Genomic DNA, 27,893 nt, shown 5'->3' with positions numbered 1-27,893 from the left:
CTAGAGATTCTGGGTTTGAGTGCAGGCTCTGTCGCAGCAGGCCGCAACCGGGAGACCCATGGGGCGGCACACAACTGGCCCAGCATCGTCAGGGTTAGGGGAGGGTTTGGCCGGCAGGGATATCCTTGTCCCATCGCGCACTAGCGACTCCTGTGGTGGGCCGGGCACAGTGCCCGTTGACAGTTGCCAGGTGTACGATGTTTCCTCCCACACATTGGTGCGGCTGGCTTACGGGTTAAGTGGGCATTGTATTATTGAGCATGTTTGGGATGCTCTGGATCAACGTGTACGACAGCTTTTCCAGTTCCCGCCAATATCCATCAACTTCACACAGCCATTGAGGAGTGGGACAACATTCCACAGGCCACAATCAACAGCCTGACCAACTCTATGTGAAGGAGATGTGTCACGCTGCATGAGGAGAATGGTGGTCACACCAGATACAGACCGATTTTCTGATCCAAGCCATGTGAAATTCATAGATTAGGGTTTAAATTAATTTACTTCAATTGACTGATTTCCGTGTGTACTTATCCAGTCAGCGTGTGCTTATGTCTACTTCATCATTAACTAGACCACACACATTCCCAAAAGCTATCGCTTAATGCAAATCCCCTGGAAGAGAGAGACAGAGGGAACATTAATTCAGCAAAATCTTTGAAATGTTTTATTTTTATTCAGTGTATTTAGTTAAGTGGATATACCTCAACAATAATTCTCACACTAATTATCATTACTAAGCAGGGCTGAGCTTGGTTAAAACTCTGGATGGGAGACCAAAAGGTATCCATAGATGTTTAAAGACCACAGGAACAAATTCAGCATTTTATACAAGTTCAGTCTATGACGTAAATTGGTTTCCATAACAATCCTGTAGTTGAAATGTCAACCTTCAAAACAAATTGATGACTTTCGTCAAATTCAGTGTATTGTCCCACATACATTCCATGTTACAATACATTGACAAATTAGGCCAAAATAACATTGAATCAACTAGTTTGTGCCCAGTGACTTGATCACATCCCGGTTTAGGCACAAAACAGGACAAATGTTTTTGAGAAACAGGGCCAAGGGATTCTCCCTGAACTTGCCCAATAAGGGTCATCTTAAATTGTACCGTGCAAAACGTTTGGCTAATGTGTGCACTACAGAATACGTCCTTGATTTGACAAAGCCATACTGGAAATCAAAAAATAAGACAAATGACAGGGTTTGTTTTTAATGAAATCAATTTTTTTAATTATTTATTTTTTTATCTTCAAAAGAACTGAAGCCTATCAAATCTCAACCAACGCCAACTTCGCAGCTCCTCTCTGCCGCAAACACTCCAGGCAATAGCCTGTCCTACATTTATAACAAATCTTATAAAACATGCTTACATTTTATAATAAGGTACTTTTGCATTCAAACTTTTTATTTTGGTAAAATCATTACAATAGTCACACAGCCAAGTCTTTCCCCATGCAGTGCAATAGCCTCTAAGCTAGTACAGAAAGCAAAGTCCACATCTAAACACCTGTGTATGTCTCAGGGCACTGAGCAAGTAAATGGTGGTCATAGCATAGTCATCCTGTGGTCAGGCTAGTTAATGTCCTGCTACGGTGGGGAACACTACTGCAGCGGAGACCTGCTCAATACTCTGAGGGGAAAACAATTACTACAGGTGCCATATATGCAAATGCAACAGAGAATAAACCACATGTTTGTTTAAGATTGCCATGTGCCAGACATTCACTGGAACAAAAATAATTATAGGTCTAATTAGAATAGAGTTAAACAATGCACACAACTGGACAATCCCGTGCATTTCTGCACTGGTACGTTGAGGAAAATTAGCTTTTGCTCTTTTGAGAACTTTAATTCCAAACCTTGGCATGTCTGTTTAATTCCATTTTTTCTTTTGAAGGCCAATCAGACTATCTAGCTAGTATTTAGATATGTCAGGGCCCAAGGCCTCAAAACAACTGCGGATATTATTATTGACAGAGTCCAATATGTCTTAAACATTAAAAAGCTCACACTACCCCGAAATATAAATTTCACGCATACAGGTGACATTCAACATTCAAGTGCCAGTGTTTGTTACCGTCTTTTGGTCAAGTTTCTTGAAACTTTCAAAGAACCACTTTGAGGCTTAGAAAAATAAATATTTCTCAAAAATGCTTAATAAATTACACAAAACTAGCAGCAAAAGTAGAATCTAGAAATCTGTGTGCAAATGGCTAAATTCCAACTGCCTAATCCCCTGGTCCCAAAAAAATCCTGGTTAAATGTTGAGAACCCTTCCCCTTTGTAAACAAGCTGCGTTTTTCCCACAATCTCCTCGAACAATATTTGGAAGCTTAAGGACACGTATTCAAGACATTTATATAAAACTCTAGATGTGCAATAAAATAACTTTTGTAAAACTTGATGGGCACGACAACAAACGAGGGCCTACACACTGAAACTCAAATAGCACCATTCAATCAAAGTTCTCAAACACTGTCAGTGCATTCACTTTTTAAGTTAATCAATTTAAAAAGTTTTCAAAGGCACAACACACTTGAGAAGAAACGTAGCGCACTTAGAGATCGCCAAATGCCCCTTCTCTCCTCAGCTGCTCCTCTGAGCGGAAAAGCCTCGTCTGGCCATTCGGTACGAGAGCTTTATACACATCTAAAGCAGACAAACCCCAGAGGAGTTGACAGTACATATATACCATAAGGGGACAAAAGTTGCCCAGCTTTGGCCACCTCCACAGCTACAATAAGGAGCAATGGAAACCAATGTTGGCGCACTGAACTTGACCCCTAACCCCTGACCACCCCATAACACCAGCCCAGGGCACAACTGTCCTACTCTGAACAGTCCATTTGCTCTCTGACTGGTTAACCCTTAGTGATGGACTGCTCCTGTCTCTGACAGATGAACCATGCCTCCAACGCAGCTTGAAAAGAGAAAAGGGTTGTAATTAAGTTAAGCCTGCGACTCAGTTCATTTGTCTTATATCTCCTTGACCAAAAAACAAAACACTAGCATGTGTAGAATACCGGCTCCACCGCTCGGTCAATGGTAAGACGGTTTAACGTTAATGTCGCGCCACACTGTACCCTCCCCACGCTGTGCACCCCCCCGATGCTGTGGTCCTTATGGAGCCATTTTGAACTTCACTTCCAAGATGGCGCCATTTGTTACAGGTGTGGAGAAACGTTTCACACACACAAAAAAAATAAAAATAAGTTTCAAATACTGCGCGTGCGCTCACTTCAAATGTTTGGAGTTTAAATAAAAAAACAGCGCCCAGTTAATGTAGCTAGCGTTTAGTTAACTTCACTAGCTGCCATAACACTGTCAAGTCAATAGAGGTGGAGTAACAAGTTACAACATTAAGTGTTTGCGTTGTTTGAATTAAACCCCAGTGTGCGTTTGTTAGCACTGAGCTTAATGACTTTACGTGTTAAGAGATCTGGAATGGCTTTTCGAAAGACTACCGTATCCTTTATAGAGGAGCCTATCCAGGATAGAGTGAGCAAAAAAAAGAAAAAGTAATCGAACTCTTCGTCCCTTAAAGATTAGAATACAGTTCTATTAGCCACACTAGGAGAACGGCCCAGTGACGTCGGATGCTACAGTGATGTTAGCTGTCGGAACTCTGGGTTGAACCCGACAAAAGGCTACATGATGTCACTGCGACAATTTTGAAAGGTTCAAATGGATTCATGACTCGAACGAGCCACAATGCCCCAGTGTTTGCCAAGGTTTGATTAAGTACAAGCAGTTCTCTTCTTCTATGCTTCTTTTTCACCAAATAAATAACAATAATTCAGAGCTCTTGGCCAACATTCATTTGGTGAAATGACACAGAATTAGTCCTGTCTAAATTCAAAAGGCACAGTACATTAACATACAAATGATCCTCAGGATATTCTTGGGTTTCTTTTCTGTTTATACAAAGAAAGGATTTGCCGTTTTGGTCTGAGTTGCTATATCAGACCATACATGTCAGCACTCCTTTCATCTGAAAAGTGTGCAAATCTCTGCTCCAATAGATTGGCGCTGCGCTGGTTGTCTTGGCGTTGCGTCTTGCTCCTTGTGAGAGAAGCGAAAGGGCAGAGAATCACAGTGTGTGCAATGTACTGTGTGTCAGTGAAACTACACAGGGTTGAGTGAGGGGGTAGGGGGTGTTTTAGTCTGGCGTAGTCAACATGTGGTTTCCGTGAGAGGATGAGTTTGGTTGGCGTGGCAACCCGTTTGCAATGGCGACTAGTTGCCCCACCAGTCGGTTCCACTACCGGAGTGGCTGTAGTTGCCACCGTAGCCAGCGTCGTTACCACCATAGGAGTTTCCGCCTCCAAAGCCACCTGGGAAGGAGAGGTGTCAAATCTCAAATAGATAGAAAGTCCAATAAATTCAGTAATAAAAACTGCAGAGATCTCCCCTCACACATGATTGAAACATTCATTCCAAAAGATCATGATAAAAACTCAAGTGACATTTAGAATGGTTCTTCAAATGGTTCTGAAGAGGACCTAGCGCTTACCTCCACCGAAGCCGCCACGACTTCCTCCTCCGTGACCCCCGGTGCGAGGGCCGCCGCGTCCACCACCACCAAAGCCACCGCCGCCGGGCGTCTGGCGGTAGTCCCTGGCACCAAATCCACCAGAGGAAAACCTAGCGGAGGGAGATGAAAATACACAGAACATGTAGTTAGCATTCTCCTTTCTTGACAATAAATTCAACATAAGCGGTCCATTTAACTTCCCTGAAAAGGTGTGCGAGACTGTACCTCTTAGAGCGTCCGCGTCCCGTGTTGCCCTTGTGCTGGTTCTCGTAACCCAGGCTCTCCAGCCAGGAGGGTACTTCCTGCTTGGCCTCCACCAGGATGTCCAGCAGGTCTTTGGTGATGTTGCTGTTCTTGTCGTTAAAGAACGACGTGGCCAGACCTACACACAGTCGAGGACAGGGCTCAATACGCTACACACAGAGTTTGAGTAATACTTGAAGGCTTCTTAAAAACTATTCATGCAGTGTGTGATCTTAAGTAATATTGTGGTTTTAGTGTTTATCTGGAGTTAATCTCGTTTCTTAGCATCAGTCATATGAGAAGTGATACACAGATGCGCATGACCAACACACACACACGACAGTTGTTCACCGGCACCCCGACCTTCCGTTAAACGTGCACCAGTGGGCCTCCCGAGTAGCGCAGTGGTCTAAGGCACTGCATCGCAGTGCTAGCTGTGCCACTAGAGATTCTGGGTTCGAGTCCAGGCTCTGCTGCGACCGGGAGACCCATGGGGCGGCACACAATTGGCCAAGCATCGTCAGGGTTAGGGGAGGGTTTGGCCGGCAGGGATGTCCTTGTCCCATCGCGCACTAGTGACTCCTGTGGTGGGCCGGGCGCAGTGCCCGCTGACTGTCGCCAGGTGTATGATGTTTCCTCCCACGCATTAGTGCGGCTGGCTTACAGGTTAAGTGGGCATTGTATCAAGAAGCAGTTCAGCTTGGTTGTGTTTCAGGGGACATGCGGCTCTCGAACGTCGCCTCTCCCGAATCCGTACGGGAGTCCCAGCGATGAGACAAGACTAACTACCAATTGGAGAGGCGATCACACCGTTGTCATTATACAACCAACCAGATTTCAGACTGACAACTGGATACATAAGGTGACTGTCAAAGGAACACACGTGACCTAGCTATCACTAACAATATGATGCAAATCCAAGGATCATTTTGTATTTTATCCATTTAGTCAGGGTCATGTTAATTATGCAGCAAACAAAAGAATGCTCATTCCTAGTTTTAGCAGCAAAACTTTATTCGCATGCCCTTATGAACAGGACCAAGGCGTGCTAGAGATGGGCCGGGTCAAAAATCCTACCCACAACCAACCCCTACATGACACACAGTAAATACATGTCAAACACTAGTCCCACTCACCCAGGTTCCCCACACGACCGGTACGACCAATACGGTGGACGTACTCTTCGATGTCGCTGGGCAGGTCAAAGTTGATGACGTGCTTGACGTTGGAGATGTCCAGACCACGAGCAGCCACCTGGATGAGAGAGAGAGAGAACAGGCAGTCAGTCAGAGGGAAACACCACTCAACCGGCAAGAGGGGAAAAAAACTGTGGTGATCAACGTTTCAGATGTAGCTTCAATACAAATCCTGATACGTTTGGATGCATGCAAGATTAAAGGGGAGAATGACACTACTTCTATGTTGACAGAGTGTGCCTGTGTTGTCGTACCGCGGTGGCCACCAGAATGGGGCAGCGTCCAGAGCGGAACTGGTTCAGCGCCTCCTCTCTGTCTCTCTGGGAGCGATCTCCGTGGATACTGGTGCAGGCATAGCCCTCGCGGTACAGGAAGTCCTCCAGGGCATCCGCTCCCTTCTTGGTTTCCACAAACACCAATGTCAGAGACTCTTTACCTAGAGAGCGGGAGAGCGAGACCGAAAGAGGAAGAAAGAAACCGTACTGAGCTCACATGCGATGAGTGGGATTAAGACTTCAGACACTGGGGAGATGGGAGCAGGAACTCAAAACATAGCAGGTGATGTGCCAGACCCTGTCACCGTGGTGCAAATAAACAAAATGGCAACTGAAAAATGGAGACCGGGGGTGCAGAAGCAGCTTTGCTTTCACTGACAACCATTCAATTATTGTTTCTGTTTTACGGAGTTTATATGCCCAATGTCCTCATATCAGAATCAGCCGATTGTCCCATAACTCAAAATGTCTTCACAGCCATTTGAAATGGTACTATAGAGTAGCGTTATTGTTTTATCTACAGTGGACTAACATAGCATTAATGGCTATCAGAGCAAACACTGGACAGTGAAACTGGATGGTGGTGTTATGGGGATATAGTGATGGGGGGAGCATTGATATTCTCTGATGATCCTATGCCTGTTTCCACAGCGGCAGCATTCAGTGGCAGATAGGCCGTGTTTGGTATGGTTGGCATGGCAACACTGAACGATGGGAGTCCAGGACCAGGTTTGTAAAATGCATCCTGTTTTCCTTTGATTAATTACTGATCTTACATGTTAGATAGGTGAAGGATAACATCGTATGGCATGGAAGCCAAACATTCATCTATCCAGTCATGTTATATCAAAGATAGCACTCCTTCTGTGAGGTTGCCTTTTCTAAGTATTCAAAACAGGGCTAGGATATCTACACGCATGTCCACCTCTTAGGGCCTGGTTACCATGGTGATGAAGATGTCCGCTTGCTTTGGTCCTAGCGTCCTGTGACATCTAGGCTATTTGTTAATCTCCAGGATAGGCTGTTTCACTAGTTGCCAAGGAAACGTTGGCACGTCGAGACTGTTAAGGCTGATGCACAAGATAATTGGTTTGGAAGGCCTGAAATGCTAATACAGAGGGGTTTGTGTGTACTTTATTTACCATAGACCGACTCAACCTATACATGATGTAACTGCATGACTAACAGAGGGTGTAGCTCAGTTTCCAAATGCAAACAGCCCACGGTGTCCTTAAAATCTGCCTACACATGCGGAGTGTGTGTGTGCGCGCGTGTGTTTAAAATTGTTCCAGACAGTAACACCAAGCCAGAAACACTCCCTTTCCCAAAAAAGAGAGAAGAAAATGAATTTAAAAGCAACAGGTTGTGCTCCAATTAGAAACCTCGAGGGTTACAAGTGTTACTACTGTTTAAAATGACAAGGCTGGCCAACCCTGGTCCTGGAGACACCATGGTGTCATTTAGACTCAATTTGTGTCTTCGCATTGGGCTGGAATAAAAGCCTGCACACCACAGCTCTCCATGACTTGGAGTTGCCCACTGCTGAACTAAGGGCAGGATTCCCATGGCCCTGAGACTGCAAGCTTTATTTCTGGCCCTTAAGCTCCTATGAGAAATGATGAAAGGAGAAAGAAAGGGATGTGGGGGGGATGAGGAGTGGGATGTTTGCCAGTTGGGAGGGTCAGACTAAGGGTTATAAGTACCATAATAATACTTACCAGGTGTCACTGCAGCCTCCTGAACATCAGGAGCGTCACTGGGAATGACTAGATAAAACCAAACCGCCCAGCAAAGTAAACCAAAGGCAGTGTGGAGCAACTTAATACTTAACAGATATGTGATAACTAGCGCTTTCCCATCAACCACCCTCTGTTTCACCCAGAGGAGAATGGTGAAGGTTCATCATAACAACTAGTTTTAGAGACAATTGTGTCCACGTGGACATTCATTTACTTTGGGTGGACAGACTAACAGGTGGCTGGGGGTGGGGCAAGGGAAGACTAACAATGTACCCCTCTTAGATAAAAACCTTAGCAAGTGTTATGAATTAGTTTCAATCTGTGACTGAACGTTATACATATGTTTAGGATGGAGTTTGGTTTGTTTGTGAGTGAATGTGAGTGTGTGAATAGTTTGAGTGTTACAAGGTAGCGTTGGTGTCTACGTGTTTCTTACCTGTAGCGTTCAACAGGTCCAGGAGGAAGGACCTCTTGTCACCGTCCTCCACCCACACCACCTTCTGAGTGATGTTCTCAGAGGTGGAGCCCACGCGGCCCACAGCCAGGAAGATATAGTCCTCCAGGAAGTCACGCGCCAGCATCTACACAGTCAGAAACAGTCAGAAACACACTAAGGGTTTGACTCAGTTTCTCAAGCTTTGGTCACTACTGGGGTGTGTGTACCTGAATCTCCTTGGGGAAGGTAGCGCTGAACATCATGGTCTGACGGATGCCTTTAGGGGGCATGGTGTCCTGCTCCACGATGCGTCTGATCTGGGGCTCAAAGCCCATGTCCAACATCCTGTCAGCCTCATCCAGCACCAAATAGCTGATGGAGACAACAGAAACAGCCAACACGTAAGCCCTGGCCAACCCGTAAGCCCTGGCCAAACAGTAAGCCCTAGCCAAACAGTAAGCCTAGCCAAACAGTAAGCCCTGGCCAAACAGTAAGCCCTGGCCAAACAGTAAGCCCTGGCGTATGTCCCACTTACTTGCAGTAGTCGAGGCCAATTTTGCCCCTCTCCATCATGTCCACCAGGCGTCCAGGTGTGGCCACCAGAAGATGACAGCCTCGCTCCAAGTCTCTGATCTGCTGGCCGATGTCAGCCCCTCCGTACACAACGCAGGGACGCACGCGGGAGCGGTACGCAAACTGCAGGGGGAAGACATACAGGACCATTCAGAACCCTAGTACTACCCATAATTCAGTATTAAACTGTTGGGGATAGGGGGCAGTATTTGCACGGCCGGATAAAAAACGTACCCGATTTAATCTGGTTACTACTCCTGCCCAGAAACTAGAATATGCATATAATTATTGGCTTTGGATAGAAAACACCCTAAAGTTTCTAAAACTGTTTGAATGGTGTCTGTGAGTATAACAGAACTCATATGGCAGGCAAAAACCTGAGAAGATTCCTTACAGGAAGTGCCGTCTCTGACCATTTCTTGGGCTTCTACACTCTCTTTATTGAAAACTGAGGATGTCTGCTCTAACGTGACACTTCCTACGGCTCCCATAGGCTCTCAGAAGGCGGCAAACCGGTGAATGATGTCTTTGCAGGCCCTGGCTGAAAAACATTAGCGCATTTGGATAGTGGTCGATCAGAGGACAATGAGACTGAGGCGCGTGCACGAGGCGACACCATGTTTTTATTTTTTCGTCTTTGAACTAAAACAGGGATTCCCGGTTGGAATATTATCGCTTTTTTACGAGAAAAATGGCATAAAAATTAATTTTAAACAGGGGTTGACATGCTTCGAAGTATGGTAATGGAATATTTAGAATTTTTTGGTCACGAAACGCGTCGGGCGCGTCACCCTTCGGATAGTCTTGAACGCACGAACAAAACAGAGGATATTTGAACATAACTATGGATTATTTTGAACCAAACCAACATTTGTTATTGAAGTAGAAGTCCTGGGAGTGCATTCTGACGAAGAACAGCAAAGGTAATCACATTTTTCTAATAGTAAATCGGAGTTTGGTGAGGGCCAAACTTGATGGGGGTCTAAATAGCTAGCCCATCTACTCAGAATATTGCAAAATGTGCGTTTGCCGAAAAGCTATTTTAAAATCGGACATAGCGATTGCATAAAGGAGTTCTGTATCTATAATTCTTAAAATAATTGTTATGTTTTTTGTGAACGTTTATCGTGAGTAATTTAGTAAATTCACCGGAAGTTTGCGGTGGGTATGCTAGTTCTGAACGTCACATGCTAATGTAAAAAGCTGGTTTTTGATATAAATATGAACTTGATTGAACAAAACATGCATGTATTGTATAACATAATGTCCTAGGATTGTCATCTGATGAAGATCATCAAAGGTTAGTGCTGCATTTAGCTGTGGTTTATGTGACATTATATGCTAGCTTGAAAAATGGGTGTCTGATTATTTCTGGCTGGGTACTCTGCTGACATAATCTATTGTTTTGCTTTCGTTGTAAAGCCTTTTTGAAACCGGACAGTGTGGTTAGATTAACGAGAGTCTTGTCTTTAAAATGGTGTAAAATAGTCATATGTTTGAGAAATTGAAGTAATAGCATTTCTAAGGTATTTGAATAACGCGCCACGGGATTCCACTGGCTGTTGAGTAGGTGGGACGATTTCGTCCCACATACCCTAGAGAGGTTAACCATTGTCGTCTTTGGAGTATTGCTCTATAGCAGATGTTACATAGATTCATATCTGCCTGCAGAACACTCAGATTACACAGAACCTGATGCCAGTTCATTTCAACATGATAGTGTGCCAGAAAACAAGAAACATTCTGGTACCGAAGACATAGCACTGGGCATTTTGTTCCTCCATAACACACACGAGGAGAGTGTGCATGCCAAGAAAATAGGTTGATATTTTCTTAATCTAGCTGAAATCACTCAACATGTTGGTAATCAGCAACCTTCAAGTCAACGAGTCCATGTTCCTTAGCCACCACTAGGCTACTCTACTATTACACTGTCACTACAAGATCATTCATGTTCTGTCCATGGTGTATTTAGCCCATACCTTTCTGGACTCTTCGTATATCTGCAGGGCCAGTTCTCTGGTGGGAGCCAGGACCAGGGAGAGGGGATACTGCTTACGGCGCCCATATTTACCACTGTCCTGTGGGGCGAATCGACAAGTGTTGGGTCAACCTCAGCACACAGAATAAATAAACAGCACACGAGCAAGTCAAGGGGGGCAATTGAATTGCTGTCGCAGAAAAGCAATGTTTCAGATCAATGGGAAAACTCAATGTTGCAGGCTGGTCGGTGTGTGTGTGTGTGTGTGTACCTGTCCGTTCTTGGCAGCCGCTGCGGCATCTCCAGGCCCCTGTGTGTAGATCTGGCTCAGCACTGGCACCAGGAAGGCTGCCGTCTTACCCGAGCCTGAGGAACATTGTCTTTTAGTCAATACAATAATCATTCATCTTTGCACGTCTAAAAAGGCAGCAAGCGATAGAAAGACGATCAGAAAATCTGTTTTAAATTCATAGTATATCCAGATAGCACTACCCTTAGCGTCTCTCCCTTTGAAGTAAATAACATTCCTTCATAGGCAATGCCACAATAACAGAGTGATGCTGAGACTCAGATTGTTTCACTTTAAAAATGTCAACAAAAAACTGTTTGCAAAGTTATACAAACCACACAACTCCATGTACATGGACTTCTTTTAACAAATTGCACTGAACTTGCAAATTTACTTGAAGAACAGTGCAGAGTTTGGTAACAGATTGATGGTTTGTGCTGCTATTCAGTTATCAAACATTGCATCTGCACGGTTCAAGTAAGTGTTTTAGTAGCAAAGTAGTCCTTTGTGCAGAGAGTTATGATTTGTTGAACTTTGCCATCATTGGTTTTAATTTATCATACATTTTAAAGTGAAACATCTGAGTCTCAGCATCACTCATTGTGGATCTTCAATCATTCAGTCCCATACCAGTCTGAGCGCAGGCCATGAGGTCTCTCTTAGACTTAATGACAGGGATAGCGTATTTCTGGACGGGGGTGGGCCGCGTGTAGTGGGTCAGCGCAATGTTACTCATGATGATCTCCCCCATGTCCACATCATGGAACTGAAATAGCAAAACACATGCGGCATTAGTTTTGGATCACTTCTACGCTGTTGACTTTTGTCAATAAGAATAGCTTCAACATTTTCCATACACAGCATTTCCCTTGATTTACATGACAACTGGTAAAGCCAGTGATACGACTTACACTATCGATGTGTGGCGGGCAGTTGGAGCCAGTGGCCTCTACGGGAATGTCATCGTATTTCTCAAAGTTAATACCAGTGTTGCCGCTTGAGAACAACTCCCTGGATGAGTGGAGAGGAAAAAGATAGCTTGGGTTAGAAGACGTCAGACTTGATTTCCAAACCAACATTATAACAGGACTCTTCAAAAGTTGTCCGGAAAAACCAAACTGAATATTGCACACTACCGGCTTTAAGACTATTGTAAGGTCAATATTGTTGAGTATGCTTATATATGGCACACTTCAAGTTGCAGAAGTCCTAGACACTGCTTTTGGTCAATTTAAGAGAGGAGTGAGACTCACGCTTCCAGGCGTTCGTTAGCAGGGCTGGGTTTGGACCAGTCCTCGTCGTCTCTGGAGTCTTCCTGCCAGCGGTTGTTACCACCACCACCATACCCTCCACGCTGATAACTGCAAAAGACCCCCACACTTTTACAAATCAGCTGTCTGAAACACCACACACCTAATTGTATGGCTAAATACAGAGTTCCAACAGACAGTGCACCGAGTGGTACTTACCCCCCTCTGCCCCCTGATGATCCACGGTCGCTGTAGAAGGAAGACTTGCCCCTCCCTCCAAAGCTGTTATAGGCTGCATCTTGTCTGGGAGCACTTCCCCAGCCTCCACCATCTTGTCCACCACCAAAACCTGAGTAGGGAGAGTGGATAGCTCAGTGAGTAACCGTGGATACATTCATCATCCCACTAACATGTCTACCACCAACAAAATATTGTTTGGGAAAGAAGCAGCTATTTTGGTAAATAGATTTGATTGGATGATATGAGTATAGGGTTAGACTGAATGTGCAGGGGTGTTTGTATATTTTTTAAATCTGTACCCTTCCAGCATAGTCCATTTGATCAATAACAATTTTAATAGGTCTGATTTCTATTAAACACATTATTTCCATTGCTGGCAAATCAAGGAAATTCTGCCTCTGCAGATAACATCTATTAGTTATTACTAGTATTACCAAGTAAATACAGTATACGCACAGTAGCATCTAGAGGCCCAGATCTACAGCATAATACATGACCTACTTGCATCCGTTGTCATATGTAATTACTATTACTGATGAATAGATATACAATTTGGCACAGTAGGTTTCCCCACCTGCGGTGTGCACTGGCTGATTAAACAAGGTGTCACCCATTGTGTTACTACGGCAGCTGTCACACCCACCTCTGTCATTTCGGGGAGGCCCGCCGCGTCCCCCGTTGCGGTTGTCATGGTAACCGTTGGTGAAGCCGTTGCTGCGCCCGCCATCCCATCCTCCTGGAGAGTCTTCACGGACAGGGTGAGGAGAGGAATGAAAGGAAGAGGGATGACGACAGGTAGAGAGAGTGTACTATGGGGTTGTCATGTATTCAGAGACTACGAAGGGGATAAATTGGATTCCCAGGCCCACAGACAAAGGTAAAAATTCCCATTAGTAAAACACAGTACCAGACAAAAGTTGACTCATTCAAAAATGTCTTTAGACTATTTTCTACATTGTAGAATAGTGAAGACGTCAAAACTATGGATAATGTACAAAAAGAAATTGTGAACCAAATCAAAATACATTTTAGATTCTTCAAAGTAGCCATCCCTTCACCTTGATGACAGCTCTGCACACTTGGCACTCTCAACCAGCTTCATGAGGTAGTCACCTGGAATGCATTTCAATTAACAAGTGTGCCTTGTTAAAAGTTCATGTGTGGAATTTATGCATTTGAGCTAATCAGTTGTGTTGTGACAAGGTAGGGGTGGTGTACAGAAGATGCCCTATTCGGTAAAAGACCAACTATTATGGCAAGAACAGCTCATATGAATGCTTCAGAGTTCTTGTAACAGACATCTCAACAACTGTTCAGAGGAGAGTGCGTGAATCAGGCCTTCATGGTCAAATTGCTGCAAATAAACCACTACTAAGGACACCAAGAGACTTGGGCCAAGAAACACGAACAATGGACATTAGACCGGTGGAAATCTGTCCAAATTTGAAACGACTGGTTCCAACCGCCGTGTCTTTGTGAGACGCAGAGTAGGTGAACGGATGATCTCCGCATGTGTGGTTCTCACCGTGAAGCACGGAGAAAGAGGTGTGATGGGAATTTGCTGGTGACACTCCGTGATTTATTTAGAATTGAAGGCACACTTAACCAGCATGGCTACCACAGCATTCTGCAGCTCACCACACCTCCAGGCTGTGTAAGGGCTATTTGACTTAGAAGAGTGATGGAGTGCTGCATCAGAAGACCTGGCCTCCACCCAATTGAGAGGTTTTGGGATGAGTTGGACCGCAGAGTTACGGAAAAGCAGCCAACAAGTGCTCAGCATATGTGGGAGCTCCTTCAAGACTGTTGGAAAAGCATTCCAGGTGACGCTGGTTAAGAGAAAATTGTCATAAGGCTATTTTGAAGAATCTTTTTTTTTTCTTACTACATGAATGTGTTATTTCATATTTGATGGTCTTCCCTAATATTCTACAATGTAGAAAGTAGTAAAAATAAAAAAACCTTGAATGAGTAGGTGTCCCAAATTTTAACTGGTACAGTATATATTGCATATACACGGCAAAAGTTTGGACACCTACTCATTCAAGGGTTTACTTTTTTTTTACTAGTTTCATCATAGCGCTTGGATTTTGTGACTGCACTTGAAGAAACGTTCAAAGTTCTTGAAATTTTCCATATTGACTGACCTTCATGTCTTAAAGTAATGGACTGTTGTTTCTCTTTGCTTATTTGAGCTGTTCTTGCCTAAATATGGCCTTGGTCTTTTACCAAATAGGGCCATCTTCTGTATACCACCCCTACCTTGTCACAACTGATTAGCTTAAAACACATTAAGGAAAGAAATTCCACAACATTAAACAAGGCATACCTGTTCATTTAAATGGATCCCAGGTGACTACCTCAAAGCTGGTTGGGAGAATGCCAAGAGTGTGCAAAGCCGTCAAGGCAAAGGCTACTTTGAAGAATCTCAAATATATTTGGATTTGTTTACTACATGATTCCATGTGTTATTTCATAGTTTGGATGTCTTCACTATTATTCTACAGTTTAGAAAATAGTCCAAATAAACAACCTTGGAATGAGTAGGTGTCCTAACATTTGACTGGTACTGTACATATATGTACATCCCCCCCCAACCTTGCAATAAATATTGGCATTGGCAAAACTAGTGACAATAGATCAAAGGACTTCTAAAACTCAATTTCAGAGATTCAGGTTTTAAAAAGGGAGGCCAACTGACTGAACTTGGCAGTATGAGTTCACTACAAGTGGACACATCAGCAGAATGAAGAGTACAGACAATTCAAAAGACTCCTACAATAACCCCCATTCCAAAACACATGTACGGCAAGGCAACCCTGAGTTAGGACTACTCAAGGTTAGACTGCTGTCCTAGAGACATACCACAGCAATCGTTCCCTGCCATCATTGTGGGTTGGGGAGGAGGCTTAGCAGGGATGGACAGTTCGGTCTACACCACTTCCATAGGTGACAAACAGCCCCAACCCACAGATCTAGGGTCAGGTTTATTCTTTCACTTCATAGTGGTAAAGCTTTAGATAAAAAGGGAGAACTGATCCTAGATATTAATTTAAAATAGGCTGCTTCCACAGCCAACTGTGGATCTTCAGGGGGTTCCTTCAAGTGCTAGCTTTCACACTTGAAACACTGGGCAAACCTAACGTGGTGTACATGATAGCGGAGGCTTCAGACCAGGCCTAGAGCTGTGTACAAACACACTGTTCACATCCCAGTGCACTATGCAAACACATTGTGCAGAATCACAGGCTACCATTCAGAGCCAGCGTTAACGGAGTCAGATAGCTTCATCTTGGAAAAGCCCTGAGGAGTACAGAAACACTTGTTCATGTAGCCTAGACCTCTATTGATGCAAACTGTGCATTAACGTCAAGGATGCAATGACATGTAACTCAAATGAATGCAGGCTGACACTGATTAATAAAACAATTCCATAGAAATTACTTGAGTTTAAGTCTCCAAATGTAAGACATTTACTACATGAAATTAGACAGTGGCTTGGGTAGGCAGTCATTGTAAATACGATTTTGTTCTTAACTGACTTGCCCAGTTAAAAGGTTAAATAAAATTTAATTTCAGACAGTACAATTAGCAAGTCTGCTCATTCTTTATAGAAGGGACTATTTCTAGACAGGAAAGTTAAAGGAGTGGCTCACCATCTTTAAAAGTAAATATAAATATATATTAAGAGAAACTTAACCCAGCCGCGAAATACTACCCAATTGCATTATTATTTTTTTAAATAAACCACAACTCCAGAAACACCCAAATACGTCCTTTAAGAAAACGACATCTCAGTATAGTGATGCAGGTCTTTAGATGTACACACCAAATCATGCCATTCTGAACTTTACTGGCACCGCTATATTCCCTTTTGTGCGACTCGAGCCGTTTCACCTACCCAGCTGTTATTCTCTGTGCAGCCTGCTGCTAGAATGGACAGAGGTAACGCTTGAGTAGCAATAAAAATCCAATAGAACGTTGCGTCACTATACTGAAATCGTAACAGTTTCTAAAAAGACGTATTTGGAGCTTTTGAGCATGTTATTAAAATGTTTTATTTTTCCATGTCCCCAAAAAACAAGTGAAATATAAATATAAATAAAAAAGTCTGCGCACCTTCTACATGACATATATATATATATTTTTTTTTTTTTTCTTCTCCTTTTTATATAAAAGTCCCCAGAATGGTGAAGCACTCCTCACAGCAGACCACATTAAGGTGGAAGGATAAAGGAAATCACTTTATAATTAATCAGAATTCAGATCAGTCACCATAGACAGCAGCACACTGCAAGCTCTGACATCACTATGCAAGGCCCAACGCCAAAGACAAGCGAAGCTTCACCCAAATTAAAGCTTCCAAGTTCCGCACGTTTCCCTTGGGCATTTATGGTGCATTCATAACCAAGTGGGAAGGTTGTAATTGGCAGTTGAAGTCAAAATCCCAGTGAAGATGCATTCAAGTACTTTGAACAGATTGGCTAATGCGTCAACCATAAACTAAACGTACAGCTATCATTCTTGTAAACAAACGCTTGGGAAAAAATATATAAATAATTATGAAGTGTTTTGTTGCATTTATTTTCCCAAATGCTGTTTGAGGTAATTTCCTTAATAGGTGACGTCAGCGCTCAGGGATGATAGATGAGTTAACCACTAGTAATTACCAGTTGGAGGGGCATTCAAGTGGATTCTTCCCAGTTCTATGTGGGCTCCCAAGTGGCGCAGCGGTCTAAGGCACTCAGTGCTAGAGACATAACTACAGACCCTAATTCAATCCTGGGCTGTATACAACCGGCCGTGATTGGAGTCCCATAGGGCAGGGCACAATCGGCCAAGGGTCGTCCGGGTTGTGTTTGAGCCGGGGTAGGCCGTCATTGTAAATAAGAATTTGTTCTTCACTGACTTGCCTAGTTAAATAAATATATATATATTTTTTTAAATATCACATCCTTCTAACACCTGGCTATGAACGCAGCATTACCGTGCCTATAGGAAGGATTCCAAGTATAGGCTAGGCTACTAGACATTTTACACTCATCAAACAGGCTCCCTTTCATTCAGGAGTCCCTGCTTTAATTGTATTCCTTTTGTATGCTCCTAGGACGATCAGAACACACAACGTAGGCTCCTTTTGATACAGATTTACTCCAACTGCAGATACTAAACATTAGTATGTTAGCATTAAGCAGCTCCCATTGGCATTAGTAATACAGCCATACTAGCTAGCGGTGCAGGGCAGAATCTTACTCAAAAGACATTCATTTTACACACCCATTCACCAGAAACAAGTTACACTAGAGGTAGCCTCGACACCCATCTATGGCTGCATATCCTAAAGTGATAACCTATTCCCAGCCGTGGGAATTGTGGGTGGCGTTCTCTATTGGGAATGTGTTGAGCAGGTACAATCAGGTATATCACATGTCTAACCAGCCCCCACTGACAAAGTGGTAAAAGTATTGGTCTTTCAAAAAGGCTAGAACTCTTCACATTTGGTTCCAAATACAAATGAAGTTTGTACCAACGCACATTACCAGATCTTAAATATGAAGTTGAACATTTTAGGAAGCACGCCAAAATAATAAAGCTCCATTGAACAGAACCAGCATCTGGAACAACCCACATTGGTGTTGCTGTGTGTAAGGCCATTTCATGCATCTCAGCACAAAGCAGACGGAAGGGACTTACAGAAGTTTACTGGTGGTGGCCCTGAATAACCACTCTGTCTACCAGAGGAATATGCATTTTCTGTTGTGGAATAAAAAGACAAATAAAGTCACAAAAGTGAGATGAAACTAACCCAACACAAACCTTATACAATATCTTAAAAATGTCAAAGTAAATCCCATTTTGAATATCTCATTAATCATTGCACAACTTCTAAGAGGTGAGTCAGTCTCAATGAGTCAGTGCTAGCTTAGCGTGACACTATTTTCTTAGAACTCAGACTTGCCTTTCCCTAAAATAATATTGTTATGTGTTGGGCCCAGTGAGAAGCAAGTAGCAAACATTACTGTTACATGTCTAAATCCAACAACCCTGTTGTGCAGACGATTAAAAAATGCCAGAGAATGTCTATCGTAGATCATTTGCATTAACTGCAAGAACACAGAGGAAAGAATGTCCATGCTACCCTCTCCCAACACAAAATATGTTAAGGCAGGTGCCTAGACTTGCATTACATCACAGAATTGATTGTAAAAACTACTTTGAAAAAAAAAAATATATATATACATTTAATAAATAAAAATCATGGTTCTTCTCATGGGCATTCAGAAGATCATGTTGGTTGCCTATATCCAGCGCAACGGCAAATGCTAAGTAGCCCGACCATCCGTCCTCCAATTGGTCATCTTGCAGGCATGTGATATGTTGCCGATTTGCGTGAAGTTCAGCTTTAAAACTAGTTGCCTGGTCTGTCGCGTAGCCTCTTCACGTCAGTGATAGTGCCTGGTATAACAGCCCTAACTCACGCAACTCAACATATGCTTGTGTAGATAGCAGGCCAATAAACAACCGGAGAGTAGGAATCACGAGACTACAAGGTCTTGATTGAAACTTGTGTAAATATTCCTGAGTTGCTGGAAGCTGTAGATCAGAGTTGTTCACCTCATGTGGGAGTGTGGAGTCAATATGGGCAATTGCACTAGCTTTCTCCGTGATAGCCTGAAGTACCTGCCACGCGAACAAGTCGGAAGCCCTGAACTAGTTGTCCAGTTTCTCCTGTCTTTAGCAACCTCAATAACTTTCTCTAGATCAGCAGTTCTCAATGGGAGGTCTGCTAAGTTATTTTGCACAAAAAAATGTTGTTCAAGAACTTTGGGAACTGCTGCTCAAGGTCACAAATTAATTACTATAACTCCTTGCATCCTATTTGAATGCATAAGGCACCTTTGCAGTTGCAAGTCATTGGATAAGCACTAACTGTACACTAAGTGTAGTTTGTGTGCTCATCACTTACTCTTTGTAAAACAGGAAGTAAGGACTGATGAGTGATCTGATTGCTGAAGTGGGGTTGTGTGAAGGAGCAATATGGTCCCTGGGTGGAGAAGCAGCAACGGTCCAGTGTTTTGTCACACCTGGTCAGGGGACATGTTGAAAGTATTGCGCCAGTACTTTCCCCAGGTGGCAAATTATAGTCCTCCGCGGCGATAGATAACGTGTAGCCAGAGGCCTTTTCCAATATTTTTTAATACCGCTATTAAGTTCATCAAGAGCTGTAGAAGAATTGGCTTGGGGCTGTACGGCAAGAGCAATCATAACCGGTAAACCCCTCATGCGGGTGGAAGAGGTGACAGTTGATCATTAAGTATTACAGGTTCAGCCAACAAAATTCTGAGATTATTTCTACGTTTGTTTTTCTTGATGAACAATTCTTGGTGAACCAACTCTTGATGTAATTAAGTGTTGGTGCTACATTTTGGATAAACAACTTAGTTAAACACAATGACAAAGTGTAGCAAGAGAGCGGCATGTGAAGTGTCGCCATACACTGGCGCCGTCATAGGGATGGTCAGAAGCATTTGATTCCCTCCAGCCTACTGTGAAGGCCATCTTTTCATGCTGTTCAGGATGGGGTAAAGCATCTGGTTTTACTTTGAGGGTAGCAGGCTCTACTTTGTCTTTGCCAATAAAAGCACAGACAGAAGATCTATTTTAGTTTTTTCCCCTAAACTCCTGTACTGAGAATTTGAGTCTTTCTTGGTTGCCTTTGGCCTCAAGGAGCAGAAATGTGTACTAATTGGGTTACTGGGATATATTTAACGAATAGCATTCTGCGTAACTGACAAATGCATGCATTTCTGGTCAAATGTGCAATATCAACCCATCCTGACCCTATTATAACAGACCAAAAACATATTGCACACCTTCATTAACCTGTTAGGGCTAGGGGGCAGTATTTACACGGCCGGATAAAAAACGTACCCGATTTAATCTGGTTATTACTACTGCCCAGAAACTAGAATATGCATATAATTATTGGCTTTGGATAGAAAACACCCTAAAGTTTCTAAAACTGTTTGAATGGTGTCTGTGACTATAACAGAACTCATATGGCAGGCAAAAAGCTGAGAAGATTCTGTACAGGAAGTGCCCTCTGACCATTCCTTGGGCTTCTTGACTCTTTTTATTGAAAACTTAGGATCTTTGCTGTAACGTGACACTTCCTACAGCTCCCATAGGCTCTCAGAACCCGGGAAAAAGCTGAATGATGTAATTCCAGCCCCTGGCTGAAAAACATTAGCGCCTTTGGTAAGTGGTCTATCAGAGGACCATCAGACTGAGGCTCGTGCACGAGGGGATCCCATGTTTTTATTTTCTCGTCTTTGAACGTAAACACGCTTTCCCGGTCGGAATATTATCGCTTTTTTACGAGAAAAATGGCATAAAAATTTATTTTAAACAGGGGTTGACATGCTTCGAAGTATGGTAATGGAATATTTAGAATTTTTTTGTCACAAAACACGTCGGGCGCGTCACCCTTCTTTACCCTTCGGATAGTGTCTTGAACGCACAAACAAAACAGAGGATATTTGAACATAACTATGGATTATTTTGAACCAAACCAACATTTGTTATTGAAGTAGAAGTCCTGGGAGTGCATTCTGACGAAGAACAGCAAAGGTAATAACATTTTTCTTATAGTAAATCTGAATTTGGTGAGGGCTAAACTTGGTGGGTGTCTAAATAGCTAGCCCTGTGATGCCGGGCTATCTACTTAGAATATTGCAAAATGTGCTTTCACCGAAAAGCTATTTTAAAATCGGACATAGCGAGTGCATAGAGGAGTTCTGTATCTATAATTCTCAAAATAATTATGTTTTTTGTGAACGTTTATCGTGAGTAATTTAGTAAATTCACCGGAAGTTTGCGGGGGGTATGCTAGTTCTGAGCGTCACATGCTAATGTAAAAAGCTGGTTTTTGATATAAATATGAACTTGATTGAACAAAACATGCATGTATTGTATAACATAATGTCCTAAGATTGTCATCTGATGAAGATCAAAGGTTAGTGCTGCATTTAGCTGTGATTTGGGTTTATGTGACATTATATGCTAGCTTGAAAAATGGGTGTCTGATTATTTCTGGCTGGGTACTCTGCTGACATAATCTAATGTTTTGCTTTCGTTGTAAAGCCTTTTTGAAATCGGACAGTGTGGTTAGATTAACGAGAGAGTCTTGTCTTTAAAATGGTGTAAAATAGTCATATGTTTGAGAAATTGAAGTAATAGCATTTCTAAGGTATTTGAATAACGCGCCACGGGATTCCACTGGCTGTTACGTAGGTGGGACAAAATCGTCCCACTGGCCCTAGAGAAGTTAATAACAAGTCCTTTTTTCTAATAACTGCACTGAATGTGAAATTCTCCCCCAATTATGTACTTGTACAGCGTGCCTCATGCATATAAAAAAGGACTGAAATGGGGTAAGCGTAGGCCAAAGGGAGATTCCACCATTCCTTTTAAATCCATGAAGGGAAGTGACCAAGTGTACACTTAGGGCAGAAGGGTAGACCTATAGAATTGGGACACTAATGAGAATTTGCGGAAGACTTCACTAAGTGTGGGTCTGTATTGTAAGCAATGACTGTGGCAATACCAGTGAGTTATGTATTGTGTGTGATTTACTTTGTGTCAAAGAGATCACTTACCGTTTTTGGAAACCTCTTTGTTCCTCAAGTGAGGTGGAATGTAACGCCCTGGAAACAGAAACAAATTTGGAAGTGTCAGTCTTCGTATCGAGAAACACATCGTATGGTAAAGCAATGAATATGACGACCAACGGAATCGCCACAATGAGACACTGCCTGCAAATTGTTCTGGAAAAATACCCAAATTGTCATCTCACAAGTGTCATTTTGCCACCTTAAGCCTACATGTTATCTGTACACGCTAATCCATTAGTTTTAGAAACACTGCCCTATGTGGTGTCGCCTGGTTTGAAAACGGGGTCACGAGAGAACCTGAGATCACGCCCGGTTCATAGAACCTGAGTTACTTCAGTAAGCGGTTTCGGTTTTCTTCCTACAAATGTAGCTCTATCTTTTGAACGATTTAAGCTACAAAATATAAATGACCCCATCGCTGAAAGATAAGACTCAGGAAAGGGGCCAACCTGGTGGCGCAGTAGTCTAAGGCACTGCATCACAGTGCTAGCTGTGCCACTAGAGCTTCTGGGTTCGAGTCCAGGCTGTCGCAGCCGACCCCGAGAGCCATGCGGCGTCGCACAATTGGCCCAGCGTCGTCAGGGTTAGGGGAGGGTTTGGCCGGCAGGGATGTCCTTGTCCCATCGTGCACTAGCGACTCCTGTGGCGAGCTGGACGCAGTGCCCGCTAATAGTCACCAGGTGTAAAATGTTTGCTCCCATACATTGGTGCGGCTGGTTTACGGGTTAAGTGGGCATTGTATCAAGCAGTGCGGTTGGGTTGTGTTTCAGAGGACGCATGGCTCTCAACCTTAGTCTTGTCTCATGGGGAGAGGAGAGGCTAACTACCAATTGGATACCAGAAAGTTGGGGAGAAAAAGTGGTAAAAAAATAAAATAGACTCAGGAACACGAGTCTTCCGTTTCCATCTACAATGCTCACAAGCGCGCAGGATTCACAACAGAGTGGACAAGAACAGGTACTAAATCAGACGAAGGAAAAATATAGAAGTTCAAAATTGCATGATCTTCTGAACATCCCTTCCTTCAGATTTACAGTTGAAGATGAAAGTTTACATACACCTTAGCCAAATACATTTAAACTCAATTTCACAATTCCTGACATTTAATCCTTGTAAAAATGTCCCTGTCTGAGGTCAGTTAGGATCACCACCTTATCCATAGACTGAAATGTCAGAATAATAGGAGAGAGAATTATTTATTTCAGCTTTTATTTCTTTCATCACATTCCCAGTGGGTCAGAAGTTTACATACACTCAGTTAGTATTTGGTAGCATTGCCTTTAAATTGGTTAACTTGGGTCAAACATTTTGGGTAGCCTTCCACAAGCTTCCCACAATAGGTTGGGTGAATTTTGGCCCATTCCTCCTGACAGAGCTGGTGTAACTGAGTCAGGTTTGTAGGCCTCCATGCTCACACTTATTCAGTTCTGCCCACAGATTTTCTATAGGATTGAGGTCAGGGCTTTGTGATGGCCACTCCAATACCTTGACTTTGTTGTCCTTAAGCCATTTTGCCACAACTTTGGAAGTATGCTTGGGGTCCTTGTCCATTTAGATGACCCATTTTGCAACCAAGCTTTAACTTCCTGACTGATGTCTTGAGATGTTGCTTCAATATATCCACACAATTGTCCTGCCTCATGATGCCATCTATTTTGTGAAGTGCACCAGTCTCTCCTGCAGCAAAGCACCCCCACAACATGATGCTGACATCCCCGTGCTTCACGGTTGGGATGGTGTTCTTCGGCTTGCACGCCTCCCCCTTTTTCCTACAAACATAACGATGGTCATTAAGGCCAAACATTTTTGTTTTGTTCTATTTTTGTGTTTCATCAGACATTTCTCCAAAAAGTACAATCTTTGTCCCCATGTGCAGTTGCAAACCGTAGTCTGGCTTTTTTACGGCGGTTTTGGAACAGTGGCTTCTTCCTTGCTGAGCGGCCTTTCAGGTTATGTCCATATAGGACTTGTTTTACTGTGGATATAGATACTTTTGTACCCGTTTCCTTCAGCATCTTCAGAAGATCCTTTGCTGTTCTTCTGGGATTGATTTGCACTTTTCGCACCAAAGTATGTTCATCTCTAGGAGACAGAACGCGTCTACTTCCTGAGCGGTATGACAGCTGTGTGGTCCCATGGTGTTCATGCTTGTGTACTATTGTTTTTACAGATGAACGTGGTACCTTAAGGCGTTTGGAAATTGCTCCCAAGGATGAACCAGACTTGTGGAGGTCTACAATTGTTTTCTGAGGTCTTGGCTGATTTCTTCTGATGTTCCCATGATGTAAAGCAAAGAGGCACTGAGTTTGAAGGTAGGCCTTGAAATACATTCACAGGTACACCTCCAATGGACTCAAATTATGTCAATGAGCCTATCATTGTCTGGAATTTTCCAAGCTGTTTAAAAGGCACAGTCAACTTAGTGCATGTAAACTTCTGACCCACTGGAATTGTGGTAGTGAATTATTAGTGAAATAAATCTGTCTGTAAACAATTGTTGGAAAGCTTACTTGTGTCATGCACAAAGTAGATGTCCTAACCGACTTGCCAAAATTATAGTTTGTTAACAAGACATTTGTGGAGTGGTTGAAAAACGAGTTTTAATGACTCCAACCAAAGTGTATGTAAACTTCCGACTTCAACTGTAAATACTTTAACTGATTTGTAATACTCAGTTCCAATTTAAAAGAAGTTAAGAATGGCCGTTGATCAGGTTTTTTTTTTTTTACATGGTGGGGTGAGGAAATTATATCAAAATGGGGTTGCAGGCCAAATAACTTTGTGAATCCCTGCCGTAGCAGTATGATAATGTAATTATTTAGTAATAGCCGTACACAGAACAATTTGCTGTCATTGAATGCCCTATGAATATCTGTGCTCAAAGAGGAACACCACTTGAGACAATTATATTTATGTGAATACTTACGGCCAGTGCCTCCTCCCTGTCCGTCTGAGTTCAAGTCTAGGCCAGCAAGCTGAAAACACAAAATACTGTTAAGGCACACTTAACACAAGCACGGTATAAACAAAGTGTGAATTAATGCTTCCAGATCAGATAGAACAAAGTGCCAAAAAGAGTCAGATCCTAGCATTGACTGGAAAAAGTTACGTTTTCACTATGAGAAAGCCTGTAGGTCAAATAAACAAATCAAATGTTGACATTAAAGATAAGGTGATTCTAAGTGTGCTAAAGGTTCGATTCACAGCCAACATTCCTGGCTTGAGTCCTACGGTTCGTAGTGAATAGATTAACGTTAACATCTAGCTAGCTACAGACAACATAAAATCAAAGGAGGTTAAAATTGCTAGTTAACTATGTTTTACATAACAAACCCAACATTAACTAGACTATGGCATATTGGCTTCGTAAACGCAGTCTGGAGTAGTTTTTTTAAAAATTTTTTACTCTTCGTCCCCTACAGTACAGTAGACAAATTGTTATTTCCTGCGCCACGTTTCAACACTCAGCAGTTAAGTTACTTTTACCGGCCGGTAGAATTTCCTCAAGGTAACCAGCTAGCAAGTAAACTAAAGTTATTTGAATATCAATTGCCAGTTAACTAACTACTTCACATGCTGACAAATCTAAGCTCCGTAGATAGCTACATTACTTAGCCAACGTTAGCTAAGGCCTAACAGAGCCTGGATAAAATTGCCGTAAAACCATCAACTGCGCAATCGGTACCGGCCTCACGTGTAGGTAACCTTAGAATGGCTAGTTAAACACATTGTATAGGTTAGAATTAATATTGTTTAAAGCTGCCAGCTAGTTACTATGCCGTAATAGATAGCAAGTGTTCACGACAAATCTTTTTGAGACAAAGAATTTGCTACCAATAAGTCTGATCGGGACCGAATATTACTAGGCAGCATTCGCTAGCTCCGCCATGAACATCCAATTTCACCGGCGACACACACCAACCACCATTTTACCAGACACATCCACGCAGTTAGCTACGCGCTAGCTAACGTAGCTTGGCTCTACGGACCACTTCAGCTTGTTAGCTTAGCATACACGTAGCAAACTGACAGTGTTATTTTAGGTGTCTTAACTTTGATATTTGTTAATGTTTTTATTTTACTAAGTCAATAGAAAACGAAGTAGTCACTCACCTGCTGATCTAGACCGTGTGGATTATCGACGACCACATGACTCATAACTAAAGAGAATAGTGAGGATTATTTCTCAAGAGAAATGCTTTTCTTTGTTAGCAGGCTAAATTAGCTAGATAGTTTCTTTGTAGATCACAGAATTCGTCCTTGATTCCAGTCCGTAATATGTAGCTGACTTGATGTCCTTTCAGGCAATTAAACACATTTATTTTGTTAATAAATAATATTTTCTGTCAGTTTCTACGTGGTTTCAAATTAAAGTACCAACTTCAGCTGTAACCGACACCTTCCACTGGCTTCTCCGTGGTGGAATGAAGCTAAACTACTCGCACAGGTACCGCGAGATATCACTAGAACCCGCAACCTCTTCTTCTTCGCCTGGGTTTATCGGCGGTTGGCATCTAACGTTAGGATGCATTACCGCCACCTACTGTACTGGAGTGTGGGCCAGAGACAGGGAGAAACTAAATCCTGCCAGCCCGTTGCTCTTAAAAAAAAAGATAACAAAATATACATGTCTGCCCCTTAGTATCTATATTGAACTGCTCATGCCATCTCTGCACCATCACTGTCCATATCAGACTTGTTGTCTCTGCCTTGCTCATTGAAACTACAACATCAACATCCCCACTACTAAGTGCTTGTTTAGCCAGTACATCAACTGCTTCGCTCCCCTCCACCCCCACATGGGCTGGGACCCAAGTAAATCTTATCTGTATACCCATCTGTCTAATCCTGCCATGAGTTTGTAGTACCTCATAAAGCAGGTATTGTGTGCTACGTGAGCTAAATAACTGCAGTCATCAACACTGCACATGAATCAGAGCAAATAAGTACCCTGTCAGTCTTGACTTCCTCCACCCACTGCAAGGCCAACAATATGGCCATTAGCCTCCCGTATATACAGCCAGACGATCTGTAATACGTTTCCTGACTGCTACCAAACATTCCTGCACTACAAATGCTGACCCAGTACATCCTGTTCTTGATGTTTGGAACCATCTGTGTTAATGGCCACAACATCTTGATACACAGTATCCAGACATCTATTAAACAAATCAGATGGATCAACAGCCTCCCTATCTTTTTATAGTTTCTCCAACACTTATAGATCACCTACTGGAGGTGCGAGTGGTGGATTTACGGGAATAGCTACCATTGGACTAAACTCCCTTCCATACAGTCCCTTCTCCTTCGCCTGGGTATTACCCTCCCACCCAAAGCTCGTGTTCTGTCCTCGCTCATGTTCCCAGCATGCCTGTAAAATCCCTTTCCAGGATGAGACACCCCATGTCCCTGTAGGTTGACCCAATAATTCATTGCCAGCTGCTGTCTCCTAAT

At 42.9% G+C, this 27,893-nt stretch overlaps 1 protein-coding gene across 4 annotated transcripts; it reads right to left on the bottom strand.

The window, feature by feature from the left end:
• Positions 1-1,211: 1,211 nt before the first annotated feature.
• On the bottom strand, positions 1,212-26,884 carry LOC106586794 (ATP-dependent RNA helicase DDX3X). 4 transcript variants are annotated; one of them, XM_014174453.2, is made up of 20 exons: positions 26,553-26,884; positions 25,366-25,414; positions 22,425-22,472; positions 18,460-18,519; positions 13,409-13,510; positions 12,745-12,874; positions 12,529-12,636; positions 12,187-12,286; positions 11,906-12,041; positions 11,258-11,352; positions 10,988-11,086; positions 8,968-9,128; positions 8,660-8,804; positions 8,433-8,577; positions 7,976-8,023; positions 6,237-6,418; positions 5,923-6,040; positions 4,769-4,925; positions 4,523-4,653; positions 1,212-4,343 (listed from the first exon to the last, which is right to left on the bottom strand). In XM_014174453.2, the coding sequence occupies exons 1-20, from the start codon at positions 26,595-26,597 to the stop codon at positions 4,246-4,248; spliced, it is 2,157 nt and encodes a 718-aa protein (XP_014029928.1). In that variant the 5' UTR covers positions 26,598-26,884; the 3' UTR covers positions 1,212-4,245. The 4 variants fall into 4 exon arrangements, with proteins under 4 accessions (XP_014029928.1, XP_014029929.1, XP_014029930.1 ...); XM_014174454.2 differs by lacking the exon at positions 7,976-8,023; XM_014174455.2 differs by lacking the exon at positions 18,460-18,519.
• Between the last annotated feature and the right edge of the window lie 1,009 nt (positions 26,885-27,893).

The sequence above is a fragment of the Salmo salar genome, chromosome ssa25, assembly GCF_905237065.1.
Source record: "Salmo salar chromosome ssa25, Ssal_v3.1, whole genome shotgun sequence".
Taxonomy (NCBI): Eukaryota; Metazoa; Chordata; class Actinopteri; order Salmoniformes; family Salmonidae; genus Salmo; species Salmo salar.
The sequence above is the reverse complement of the archived record's forward strand: the minus strand, read 5'-3'. Positions and strand labels throughout refer to the sequence as shown.